The sequence below is a fragment of the Lepidochelys kempii genome, chromosome 12 (assembly GCF_965140265.1).
Source record: "Lepidochelys kempii isolate rLepKem1 chromosome 12, rLepKem1.hap2, whole genome shotgun sequence".
Lineage (NCBI taxonomy): Eukaryota > Metazoa > Chordata > Testudines > Cheloniidae > Lepidochelys > Lepidochelys kempii.
This window is the reverse complement of record NC_133267.1, coordinates 11541781-11555851: the sequence shown is the minus strand read 5'-3', so window position 1 is coordinate 11555851 and position 14071 is coordinate 11541781. Positions and strand designations below refer to the sequence as shown.

The following is a 14071-nucleotide window of genomic DNA, read 5'->3' as shown; positions in this document are numbered from 1 at the left end:
TTGGAAAAAAGTGCAGTTCTTGTCTTAATAGATTAGCTCACCTGACAGGGAAACATGGTAGGTACAGCTCTGAATCTGCTGCCCGTGCTGACAAGTCTTTTAATTTGACAAGAGCCCATATGTGGAAGGGTCGAAAGGGTATTTGTTATAAAATCACAATTAAATACCATTGTTCACAAACATTTGGACTCACTGTTCTTGTAAAGACTGAACAGGTTGAATTACAAAATAACTTGTTCTCCCTCACTGCCACCCTGGAGTGGCAGTAGAATGCTATCTATACCAACTTCGTCACGCGGCAGTTGTCATGTGATCTGTGTAACGTGTTTACGCTAATACTTCCCTATAGCTCAGTGCTAAATACTTTTAAAGAATTCAGTGACTAAACTGAGTGTTTTCATTCTCAAAAAAGAGCGTACCTTGTCTAATGAACCTGTTGTCTTATTGCTTACTCTTAACTTTATTAACGTGTATGGTACAAACAGTTGTATCTGATAAGAGAGAGAAAAATATATGCATGTCTCAGATCTTGATGAACACAAAAATGGATCACTCACTTCCGAGCAGAGACTTACTAACCAAGTGTAATAGTGAGGGGCTATCTCATTACAGCTAAATTACTTTGGCAAAGGATTCTACACAACACTTAATAATATACCAGGAAGTACTAACAAATATTGTAAGCTGAATTATACTTGTTAAATAGAAGAACAAAGTTGATTTGGGTGGAATACAGTCTCTGTCTGTTTATTTTCAAAATTTAAGACTTAGCCATGGGTCTCCCAGGAGTTGATGTGACTTAGCAAGTTCCCTTGTTGGTATTAATATGCATGAATTGCTGTGTAATGCAAAAGAAAATACAGCATACCTATTTTATATTTGTATGCAAATACTGTGGGCCTGATTCTCCTTTCAATTACTGTGGTTTTACACAAGAATAACTCATTTGAATAAATGTCTTTATTAGACATGTAAAGAAAGAAAATAGTTAATGTTCTGTGTATTTTTTTAAAAAGGACTCTTGCTGTCTCAGAATTTAATGCTAGTGCACCTGTAATAAAACAAATCTGCCCTCAAATTTTAAAGTTATAAAAATTAGACATGAAGCATTTTACTGTCTGCATCTCCCCTCAGGAGAGAAAGAAATTGAATTAATAAATGAATTAAAATAAATTAGACATCACCATGAGCTTCCATATATTTCTGTGCAGAGATGCACAGCAATGTACCAGTTGTATTTTAAGAACATATCATGAACATATTCCACTGAATTGTATATTTTGAACGTGAAACAGTTAAGCTTAGAATCTGATAGGCAGACTTATTGCAAAAGATATACATGGTAAATAGCATAGGAGGGAGGGAGAAGGCCAAAAATAGGTCAGGGAGGTATTTTCATTACTTGAGTGAGTTTAAAAGGATTTTATCTTGCAGGGCTGGAATTTCCCTCTGCAGTGCTCAGGAATTTCTGACTAGAAGAGAGTATTTATTCATCATCACCTGGAAAGTAGTTGTGCTAGCCCCAGTCACAGATGGGAGAAATTAAATCAAGTCCTTCTCCTGAGTGTGTGTGGTTATGGGCAAGTCACATGCAGTGAGCCTCAAACATCACCATTGCCTTTGGAGGAGGTAGAGGTGTAGTCGCAGCTGGTGAAGAGTAAGCTTGCTCCTTCATACAAGGACCTGAGACCCAAACGAGCAGGCTTATGTAGATTAATCATGTCTTTGGTTCACATTTTTGGATTGTTCGAATGTGTTCTGACTTCATCCTACTTGAGTGCCTGCATAGTGTGAATAACTGTGACAGCAGAGGATGTCAGTGCTTTGCTTTGTTAGCCCAAGAGAGTTACCCACTGTTTCACTCAGGACACGTTGGGGAGGAGGAGTTAACTTAATAATGGGCAGGGGGGGTATCGGACTGAGAACAAAGTGTATGGTTGTCCTCAAGGATCAGCTCTAGGACCTTCAATGCCAGAAGCGTAGACCTCTGCCTCTTGAACACCTGCCATTTGAGAGCACTCCTTTAGCGGGGAGTCAGTGGTTGGTTGTTACAGCCACTTGAAAAGACGTGCTCGCAGGCAGTAAGCCAGTGCATTACTGCACACAGGCATCAGGAAGGAGACGGCTCACCAAACTGCAAAAGAAAACTCTGACTGTTAGCGCTGTGTTTATACAGAGAGCACAAACAATATATGACAAATGAGTAACAGAAACCGTTATATGGCAAATTACTCAATTAATATACAGGACTATGTGCAAACATCACACTGAATTAAACAGCAGTTATGCATCCCTTTCCCATCACATTGCTTTGAAAATGAACTTTTGCCTGTTTGCGTTATACGGAAGCCAACTATATTTATGCAAGCCAAGCCCATTTTCCTTGTGCTCCTTTGTTGATTTGTTATAAAGAATCACAGATGCTAATAGTGCATTTATTGAAACCCTTAACGGCAAACATTGATGTCTCTTTTAATAACAAGAAAGACATTATGTTCACTCTGATGCAAATTCACTCATTTTTTTTCTTTATTTGATGTCTCAGAATAAAGACTGACTTTTATTGTGGTAGTAGAATTATGCACATTTATGACGATGTGCGAATAGTTCAAAATGGACTTGTAAACTAAGTTACCAAGTCCTGACCTTTTGGAGATGCCCTAGTGATTGAGAAAGTTGAATATAATTGATAATGCTTCTTACTTTTCTAATAAATTACCACAAGTACTCCTTTTCTTTTTACTCCAATACAATAACCCTTCTTATAATTTCATAATAAATCTACTCAATATTTCGGGGACACAAGCTATTTCAGGGATATCTGCACACCACCTGTTTTCCCTAGGACCCAGATTTTCCATTTGGAACTTTGAATTAGTTGTAAGTCTTTAAACACTCAGCTTCAAATTAGTTAAATAAATCCATTAAATTTATGAATATGTATGCCCCCAAAGTGGATAACGACTCAACTGTTTCAAATAGTAGCATACAACTCACTTCACGTTTTTTGCTAGTAATGCCCATTCTGGGGTCCAGAACCCATCTTCTGGACATATTCTCTCAACCAAATATGTCTAACTTAATTCTCAGTCTATTTACTACCTATTTCTGAGTGCTGTGGATCAGAAGACAAAAAAACCTAAGAAAGAACACAATTTTTATCTAACTCTAGGTTGATCGCCAGTTGTTACAGAAAAAGAGCAGAAGAATGGATAGTCATATAATGACGTTTTGACAAATTTAACTTTTTATTTTATCATTATTGACAAATATTTTAAAAAAGATCTTTGTAAGATTCATTTGTGTTTGCTCAGCCTCTTATCTTATCTGTGTATTAATTTTGTTCATATTCCAAAAATAGCAAGCATATATTATAAAATTGACTTTATCCTGAAATAAGACCATTTATCATTTTATTTTCATTGGAAAGATTTCCAGTCATTTATTTCTCCATGTCACTATTGTTGGGGCATCTGCCCTTTTCCAAAAACAAAATATAGAATACCAGTCCTCAAAGTTCTACAATTTAGCTGCAGCATCAATATGCGTTCAAAAGATTAGCATTAGTATAGACTGAATTTGAGTTGTAATATAGAACTAGGTACCTAGGTATTTAGCACACAGTTTTGAAAGTGTGCGTACAGTCCCTGAGGCCCAAATACTGGAGCTCAACTCCTAATTTTATGAAGAACTGTGTTTTTAGGCTATTCACCCCTTTGGTTTTGGATTTCATATTAAAGCAGCTACAACAGATCTCACTAAACCAACATGTAGCAGCCACAAATCTACAAATAATCTGCTGTGTAGTGTTTTGTTTGGGTAAGTAAAAAAACCTGAGCTGTTTCTAAGGCTATGGAGACCTCTAGTGGCTGATTACTTAATTGCTTAACTGATATTTTTTTCTCCTTTATGATGCAAAACGCTATCAGTAATAAATCAGTGGCTGTGCAGATTTACTGAATAAATTATATTTTTCAGTTTCTACCTGTTCATGTTCCTACTGAGGAAGAGAAAAAGGATCCTTCTCTTTTTGCCAACAGAGTCCGTAATATCATGGCAACGTATGTATCCATATAAAAAAAAATTCTCACGTGCTTACCAAGAATTGTTCTTATATAGCCTGGCCATGGTTCAACTATATTTTGAACTGTTTTAGAGTTCTGAAATATTTCAGGGAGTGGTTGACAGTGATTCACCTGAGTCCTAGGTTTTGTATTTGAATCTCTAAATTAATTGTATAAGGTGTAAAAGCCTCTGTAACTAGACAGTGCCAAATTGGCTAATTATTACTGACTAGTAATAAGTTTAATTGTTCTGTGCTCCACTATAATGCATTTAATTGGTGTAAAGCTGGGGTAATCATTTGCATGACAAGACATAAGGGCACAGGATTCAGTTTTCTGTACTGTGATTAATGGGCCTAATTCTGCTCTGTTCCAACAGTGTAAATTCAAACAATTGTCTTGACTCCAGTGTAATGATTGTGGATTTGCACTGGCGTAACTATGAACAGAATTTGACCCGCTTAAGTGGTAAAAGGATAAATTCTCATCTTGTCTATGTATCACCTTTTGAGACCAGCACCGAGGAAGGTTTTGCGGGGGGGAAAAGTAAGATTCAAAAATCTCTTTCAGATGTTTGTCTTTTCTACTGCATTTCAGGGCTTTGAATTTGCCAGTTACAGACCATACTTTTGAAGACTGCAGACTTATGATTTCAGCAGGACAGCTGACCTTGCCCATGGAAGCAGGCCTGGTGGAGTTTACCAAAATCAGCAAGAAACTGAAGTAAGAGTGGTTTTGCTATTCAGAGTTCTTTAATGACTTCAGAGCTGCACAAGACATTGTCGTGTTCTCCAGAAACAGTAATATTTGGTCTGAAGTAAATAGGGTGAAATTCAATAAGGACAAATGCAAAGTACTCCACTTGGGAAGGAACAATCAGTTGCACACATACAAAATGGGAAATGACTGCCTAGGAAGGAGTACTGCAGAAAGGGATCTGGTGGTTATAGTGGACCACAAGGTAAGTATGAGTCAACAGTGTAACACTGTTGCCAAAAAAGAAAACATCATTCTGGGATGTATTAGCAGGAGTGTTGTAAGCAAGACACAAGAAGTAATTCTTCCTCTCTACTCCATGCTGATTAGGCCTCAACTGGAGTATTGTGTCCAGTTCTGGGTGCCACATTTCAGGAAAGATGTGGACAAATTGGAGAAAGTTCAGGGAAGAGCAACAAAAATGATTAAAGGTCTAGAAAACATGACCTATGAGGGAAGATTGAAAAAATTGGGTTAGTTTAGTCTGGAAAAGAGAAGACTGAAAGGGGACATATGTTTTCAAGTATATAAAAGGCTGTTACAAGGAGGAGGGAGAAGAATTGTTCTTCTTTAACCTCTGAGGATAGGACAAGAAGCAATGGGCTTAAATTGCAGCAAGGGCAGTTTAGGTTGGACATTAGGAAAAACTTCCTAACTGTCAGACTGGTTAAGCACTGGAATAAATTGTCTAGGGAGGTTGTGGAATCTCCATCACTGGAGATTTTTAAGAGCAGGTTAGACAAACACCTGTCAGGAATGGTCTAAATAATATTTAGTCCTGCCATGAGTGCAGAGAACCTTCGAGGTCCCTTCCAGTTCTATGATTCTATGAACAGAGGACAAATTGCCTGGTTGATTATTTGATCTTACGTAATGTATTTTAGGATTTGAAAAGTAATATAATCTCTATAGAAATTAGAGAAGGAAAGGGCCCTCTGGGGCTAAATTATGCCTTGGACTATGTGCCTGTGTGAGGAAGTAAGAATCTGCCTACTTTAGTTAAATAGCCCCCTGCTACAGTAGTATCTAAGCACCTCACAATCTTTAATGTACCTGTGAGGTAGGGAAGTACTATTATCCCCATTTCACAGGTGGGATGCTGAGGCACAGAGAGCCCAAGTGACTGCCCCAGAGTCACATAGGAAATTTGTACCAGAGAAGGAAATTGAACCTGCATCTCCCAAGTGCTGCCTACCACCCAAATCATGGGACCACACTTCTTGTGTTGGGGATAGGGTGCTGTCCCTTCTCCTGACTGAATGAGATGTGTTCTGGGGTGCACTAGATGTTACATCATTACTCAGCTAGCAGGTTAGTTGCAGCTAAAAGGTGCCCTCTCCTATTTGGGAGCTAATGCTGTGACATGAAACATTGAGGGCTGGGTGGATTCAAATTTAAGGCCATGAAACGTTGTCTTTAGTTCTGTTGCTGGATGTTGCCTATGCTTCTGAAAACTCTCATCTTCTGTGCAGTGAGTGCTGAGATACCTAAGCACAGAATTAGCTTTAATAAAAAACAGTACTTTTCAGGGGTTTTGTTAAACGCTGATTCAGTATGCAGTATTGCACATTGAAAGCACAACCTTTTCAGTGCACGACATACTCCATGCTATCCAGTTTTCTGCTGTGGAAACTGCAGTCACTCTCTTGCTACTAAAACTCCGTCTCTCTTGAGCCCTGCTGTACAGAAGTTAATTATGTCTCCTTCTGATTCTTATAGTCTAAAATGGGATCCTATCCGAGATCAACTGAATACATTTGCTGCTATTGCAAATGCCTCCAAAGGGGGAAGAATTGGAATGGAGGAGTTTGCCGAGCATTTGAAGCTGCCTGTCTCAGATGCTCTCAAAGAGCTGTTCCTACTCTTCGATAGGGTAAGGATTTATGGCACTGACTGAAATAAGGTGTCTTAGTAACATTCTCTTAAGAATCATTTTCCCTAAAGATATTTGCAAGCGTAAGTCCAGCTCACTAAAGGAGTAAATTGCCAACCAAAATCCTATAGACTAGAGAAACCAGTGGCTGCCTTTCTACATTTTTTTTAGCAATAAAAGTTTTTAGGTTAATCTGTTGCTTGTCAGATGCCATCCCTGCAACATGAAGTCCTCTGGTTAGTCCCTAGAACAGGTACAGCACAACATGCAAATTGTGCCATAGGGCCCAAAACCTGGCCTGGAGGGGATAAGACAACATCTGTGGATAAAGGACTGTCCCAGTTCTCATGCTCATTCTACACCTGACCTTCCTGTTCAGCAAAGGTGCTAGATGTGATGAGTATTTGAATGTATCTGTGAACCTATCAACTGGATTCCGTCTTTTCACATAGGCCACTGAGCATCCATCAGATGGCAACAACTTGGAGTTTGTCAGACATTGATTAATTGATTCACTTTGCCTACCTCAGTGGGTCAAATTCTGTGCTCCATTACAGCCAGGCAATGCCATTATAAATTGACAGGATTGTAAGGCTGCAGGTAACTGGGTGAGCCCAGTACGTGTAATAGAAGTGCACGTCCGTGCTCGTGAAAACATGCTGTAATTTGAAAGGTTGCCATTATGCACTGTGTGCTATGTAGTCAGCATGGTATGCTGCAAGAACTCCAGGATCTGTTGTTCACATTTTATTTTGGGAGTTTCGCAAACTCTGCATGTTTTTCCTGGTCCTGCTTTTAGTAAACTTCCCTATCAAGGAATTGTGCCATATAGCACTGACAAGACTTGTTGTGAGATTCTCCAGGTCTGAATGAATTCATCAGCAGAAAGTGAAGGGTCCAATTTCTTCTTCTTTTTAAAACGCTGACTGTACTGAAAGTGCCTGACCTACAGGCGTATGTGAATATTTCATCGCCATAGACCCTATTTAATCCCAGCTGTTCAGTAATGACCATAGGGTGTCTCTCTCTCTCTCTCTAGGAAACTATTGGCTAAGGCCCTTCTTTTCCCCAAGCTGGGACTTTCCCGTATGCTGAGTCAGCTGTAGTCATTTGAGGATCACTCTCCATGCTTACAGTGTGGTGCTGATTACCAGATTAATGTACGGCTTCATGAAGCAGGGTCCTAGAGCAGTAGAATAGTTGGGTTTTTTTATTCTTACTGAAAACTCTATCCACTTGCCCCAAATGAAATCGGCTATGCTTAAAATCCCAGCTCTTTGACTTAGGATAGCAAGCTTAATGCTGAGGCTCATGTAAGTCTGGCTCAAGCATCTCATCAACACCCTGTTCTTCCTGCCTACCTTTTTTTTTTTTTTTTATTTCAAAATATTCAACTTGCATGCAAGAACACAGCTGTCTGGGGAAAGAAGGGAAATGGGTTTTGAGAACTCTCAGCTCCAGGTCACTGACTTGAGCCTCACCCAAATTTGTAGCCACCAAAAGGCCATCAAAATCTCAGATAGTAAAATGAGTAGACAGGGGCCTGTGATACAGAAACCCCCATCAAACCTGACTCTTGTTCAGTCTAAGCAGAGAGGCTAAAGACAAAAAGTGAGACTAAACTATCCTGACCGTTAGCTTGTGGCCATCACAGTAAGTGAGAGGTTGAGGCCCATTGGCATGGCTGGTTGGGCAATCTTGTATTGCTTCTAGCCATGCTGCACCTATTTGGACAAACAAGTTACTTTAATTTCTAGGATTGTCAGTGCAGCACTGAACTCCAACAAAAGTCAAGACATTGGAGAGGAGAATGCAGGGATGGATACAACCGTGGTAAACTGAGCGGATCTCCTTGGGAAGTTAAGTTAGTTGTCTAACCTTGGCTGTGGTCCTTTCTAATGTTGCATTGCTCAAAGTACCACCAAGGACATTTTGAAAATTTTGCTGTATGGTTTTCAACGCCTCAGTTTTACCCTAAAATGGTTTCACATCAGATAAAACGAATCTGATCTGTAAAATAAAAAACAAGTGTTCGGAGAGAGAAATACTTGTCAAAAGCAGAGGGTGGCTGCAGGGAGTTCAGGCAACCAAAGGCTGCATCAGACATGCCTGGGCATGGTGAATACTAATACTTCAGACAGATAATCTGTATTTTGCTCACACCCAGCTCAGACTCCATCAAAGCTCTGAGGCTGCAGGATTTTCAGCTCTCATCTGGTTAATTCTCTGCAACACATTCACCATGTTCCTCGCTCAAGCCTTGCTTGGTGGAGGGAGCAGTGGTGGAGGGGGCCTTGCGAGAGGCCTTGGGGGTCTTTTAGCAGGAGGTGGACAAGGAGGAGGAAATCTTGGAGGACTCGTTGGAGGACTCGTCAACATTATCAGTGAGGTAGCAGCTCAGTACACCCCAGAGCCACCCCCACCTCCTCGCAGTCACTTCATGAATGTGGAAGCCGGCGAGAGCGAGGAGATGCGTCAGTTCCGCCGACTCTTTGTCCAGCTGGCTGGAGATGACATGGAAGTGTGCGCCTCCGAGTTGATGGACATTCTGAACAAGGTGGTGGCCAGACATAAAAACCTGAAGACAGAGGGCTTCAGCCTGGACACGTGCCGGAGCATGGTGTCAGTCATGGACAGTGACACAACCGGTAAGCTGGGCTTTGAGGAGTTTAAGTACCTGTGGAACAACATCAAGAAGTGGCAGTGCGTGTACAAAGAATACTACTCTGACCAGTCGGGAACTCTTGGGAGTGCTCAGCTGCCAGGTGCCTTCAAGGCTGCAGGGTTCCAGCTGAATGACCAGCTCTACCAGATGATCATTCGCAGATACTCTGATGAAAATGGGAGCATGGATTTCAATAACTTCATCAGCTGCTTGGTGCGACTGGATGGCATGTTCCGTGCCTTCAAATCCCTGGACCAAGATGGAGACGGCCTGGTGAACATGAACATTGAAGAATGGCTGCAGCTAACCATGTACTCCTAAGAGAGCACATTGGAATGAATACACTCCAACTGCGTGCTCTTGTTAATGCCTGTGTTACTAATGGGAGCCTTTCTCCTTGTTGCTCAAGAGCCACTGTTTGTAAAGTCATTACAAGTTGTGTTGCTATGAAAGAGCACGCAATACTTTAATGCTTAAAAACCCCTTAGTTTATTGTGAAATGTTTGTTTTTTCTACTGTGTACGTTTTACAGTTGTTTGGATTGCTGAGGGGCTCGAAAATGGAGCATTTCTTGAGCTGTGCAAGATTCTGTGTATGTGTGTGCGTGTGTGCACATGGGTACCTATAATAGAAAACTAGATTTGGGTTCAAAAAGGAGAGAATGTTGATGGGTCAGAGTAGTTGTTGCTAAGGCTTTCTTCTCATGTAGCTTGTTGGTGACTGGTGGACGTATACACATAAGAAAAAAAAATCAGAAATGTATTCTCTATTAAGATTAGGGTTGTTCTTGATAACTATTTTGATTTTTATGTATTATCCATCAGAGCTTATTTTGCTGGAGACAGAAGCGGTGCTTGCCTGCTGGGAAATTGCTAGTAAATAGAGGTGTACTGATTTCTGATTTGTAAGGAATTATTTGTAATGGGGAAAATAAATTGGAGTTGTAATTATTATAATAATCAATGGATTTTGAGAGACAAATTAAAATCTCTCCTCTTTCCTACTTTTGCTGTCTCGTTGTTTTCGGCTGAAATGTTTCCTGGAGACCTGGTGCTTGGCATATACTCTTTTTATTCCTGCAGCCTTCTAATAAATATTTGTATTGTAAAGTGCAATAATCTGAGTAGTGTTAAAATACAGAATTGCCTGTTGAGAGGGCTGTTGAACTGTTGCGGTCACCTGTTAGACAGACAGATGGACAAATTCAGCCTTGGCTTATCTCCATTGAAGTGGAGTTTCCTCAGGAATGAATTTGACCCACAATTTCCAACTACAGTAATTCCATTCATGTCAGGGCAGAGATGCTTGCAGTGGCGTTAAAAGGCAAGAAGCAGCAGGAACTGTAGGTGTGTGTGCCTGTGGTTCAGAGTGTCCTTGGCTGCTTTAAAGCAAAATTTAATTTACATGGGCCTAGTTGATATTAACGTGTGAGAGAGAGAGAGCTGAGTCAAGCAGCCATCTCTAGTTACAAATATCCAGAGGCCTATGCCCCTCCTACACTACCTTTGTAAGAAAGTGTCATCAGCAGCTAACTAAACAACAGAGGGGTTGCATTTGATTATTAACAGGTTGATGTATTTTGAAATCATTACAGCTTCCATTTCTACGTTTCTGGAAAATACTGTTCACTGAGTCTGTGTACAAATTGTCATTGAAATCTGATCACCTGTTCGCAATGTACGAACCATCGTTTAAATCGCTTACGGTGCACGATACCAGACTGAATGACAGGAACTTAGTAAAAATAAAATAGTCAAATTGTGACAAAATAGGCTAACTCCTGAACCACAACCACCACTCATTCACAAATTAATCAATCAAAGAAGCATACTTTTATCTACATAAGCATTAAGACTAGGTGGGTAATAATCCCAGTGAAAGAGAGAGAATGACACCTTTTGTGAATGTTGCTATATTAATGTTTGCTCTAGAATCTCTGTCTTTCAGGCTAGTGAGATCTCACCTGTGGGTACAGGTAATTGTTGGGCAGGGAAGGATTAAAATAACAACCTCCTGCAAGATGTTCCCTATTATGAAAATGAGACCTGTAAAAGCATGTCCCTACTGCTGTGTCCAGTAGAAATTCCTCTCTCTCTGTTGCAGACCTATAAACGATTGTGATGATTTTCTCTGACATGCATCAACAGTTCTCCTAGGAAATATGGTTTCTGAATCGAACTAGAAACGATGGTAAAAGTCAACATGAAAACTATCCCTGTTATGACGCCTTTTATAGGCACAGTGAAAGTTGGGCCCCTTGGGCAGTGGCACCTCAGGCTTTTTCCACATCACTTTTGCATCCACCTGGCCTTGGAAGGGGTTTTGCTAGTTGGAAAAAAGGGTAATTCAGGGTCTGTGCCCTATCTTTCTCCCTATGGGGCTCTAAAGAGACCGTTTGTTATGGGGCAGGGAGGAGGTTTTTTTCTTCTGCAATATGCAAGCTTTACTGCTCCTGAGACCACCATAAATGTACTTAACTGAGCACGTCTCTGACTCAAAAACGGAAAATACTTCTTAAATATATAGTACCCCATAGTGTAAATGGCAATGCAATGCTGAAGTCTGTTTTAAACTCAGAACACATAGTAAAATTAAGTTATATTTAACTCTTACTTTTTTTAGCAACATACAGATATTTAAATGATCTACATGTATTTGCTATGCCAAATACCCAATTAATAATAATAATTATAGCTGGAGAGCGGCATTCAGCACACTGCAGGATCCCCATAGTCACACTAGCCAGCTGCTGCTTCATTCATGCTTTCCAGACCCGTACACCCCATGCTCTGTCATAGCCACCCTGAACTCTGCTGGGTATATCGCAGGTAGCTAGCCCATGGAAGCCTGTTAAATGCCGCTATTATCCTAGTGTATGACTTGGGCTATATAATAACCAGAGGCAGCGACTTCTGCATCACCACATGGTATATGCAGGTGGTGAGAGAATTGCGGGGGGACATTTCACCGTACCGTTGCAATGAGTTAATGTGACAGACAGACCTGAAATGAAAACCAAAATTTAAATTGAAAAGGCAGCTGTGCATGGAATGCTCCACCCCTTACCTTTGCTATTTGGGGAATTGACGTTTTGGTTCACAAGTCACCTCTCAGAATAGCTTTGGCTGCAGAGTTTAAATTTCGCATATCGTGCTGCAAAGCACAATCTCCTGTGAAAGCAGAAAAGCTGCTAGGCCAAACTTATCTGCAGTGACATTGCTTGTTACTGTTTAGTGTTTCTCTAGATGCATTTTTAATTCAGTGCCCATCCTTTTCCCTCCTATCCTTTCTCATGCCAGGAGCCACGTAAACATCTCCGTTTCTGCTTCTGCCCCTCTCACCTCTCCTTTCATCGAGTGTCAAACCATTTGGCAAGTAGCCAGCATCCTAGGAGTTTGTATGATTAAGTCACAATATGACCTTGAAGTGCAGTTTTCACACCCAGATATCCAAAATGCTGGAATGAAGTACTTCTAATTGCACTGTGTTTAATTCTTGGTTTTGATACCTAGATGGAAATAATTTGACCATACTAACTTTGTCATGCTCCATTTATTAATAACGAAAGCATTAGACCCCATTATGAACCAACTGGATTTCCAAATTCTGTGTGTTTTTGTTTTAAACCAAGGCCATATTCACTTAACGTAGCTACCTCCCCCAACCTCTCACTCTTGCATTCATATTTTTATGCACCACTGGGACAATCTTAAACCATTTTTAAAAAAAAACAAAAAACATATTAAGTCCTACCCAAGCTAAAACCTGTACTTTATGCCACGCCACATGTATGAGGGAATTGTAAATTCCTGAAAACAGTTCTAGTGAAATCAGCAAAAAACCTTCATATAATACAAGCATTTCCTGGACCTTTGATGAGAAATTAACAATCCAGGCATTCAGATGGTAAAACTACACAATAAAAAGCAACGATACATTGTATATCTAGCATTTTGGATGTCCACAGTGTTAAAATGTCTGGCGTCAGAAACCACTGGATGAAAAAAAAAGAATTGTACTGGGGTACCAGCTGACTATTAATTGCAGAGGTTAAAGTGCAGAGATTGAGTAGAAAATTGCCAACAAACATCGAATATACCATGGTACCTGTCTAACAGCAGGCTGGTAATTTTATTAGCAGTGAAGAATTGTGTAAGGAAACTTGTTAGCAAACCCGCAAGTCTCTAAACAGTCGGTGATATTCAACATTCTAAATGCTTCCACAAAGATTCTTTACCCTATCAATAGAAAACAAAACATGGGTGTCTGTAAACTGGAAGTGTATTGGCTTTAGAGACTGAGTAAACTTGGATCTAGGTAGCAATTGTTTTAAACCTTGCAAAGTGTATTGGTTATTTTTAATTGTTTGAGAGTAAAAATACTTTCTCACCAACCTATCTGAATCCAGGACCATCCAAAGTACAGAAGTATTCATTCAATAAAGGAAATCCACAGTATGCAGATCCCAAGGCCCTCTACAATTTAGTCTTGGCACTGTTCCATTTGGTAGCTTATTAGCCCATTATACAAATGGGGGATCTGAGGAACAGAGACGCTAAGTGTGTTGTGTTGAGCTTGTGCTGTCCTATTGGTAGCAGAGCCAGGAAGTTATGCAGATCTCCCTTCTGCTCTGTGTGTTTACGTACAAGACCATTGTTCCTTCATTTGTCTGTAAAACGTTCCATATTGATCAACTTCGGAGGATCTTGACAC

General features: G+C 40.2%; 2 protein-coding genes across 2 annotated transcripts in view; both read left to right on the top strand.

Moving 5' to 3' along the window:
- Window positions 1–14071, top strand: part of LPCAT2 (lysophosphatidylcholine acyltransferase 2) — a 49204-nt gene that overhangs the window by 29042 nt on the left and 6091 nt on the right. The window contains exons 9-11 of the mRNA XM_073307585.1: window positions 3979–4061; window positions 4635–4787; window positions 6540–6693. Coding sequence (XP_073163686.1) covers window positions 3979–4061; window positions 4635–4787; window positions 6540–6693 — 390 coding nt within the window. The remainder of the gene's footprint in view (window positions 1–3978; window positions 4062–4634; window positions 4788–6539; window positions 6694–14071) is intronic.
- CAPNS2 (calpain small subunit 2) lies at window positions 8054–10281 on the top strand. Its single transcript, XM_073308460.1, has one exon. It carries the CDS (start codon window positions 8936–8938, stop codon window positions 9677–9679), a length of 744 nt encoding a protein of 247 aa, XP_073164561.1. The 5' UTR covers window positions 8054–8935; the 3' UTR covers window positions 9680–10281.

Coding starts and splice junctions, on each gene's coding strand:
- CAPNS2 (XM_073308460.1), top strand. CDS start 8,936: ATGTTCCTCGCTCAAGCCTTGCTTGGTGGAGGGAGCAGTGGTGGAGGG.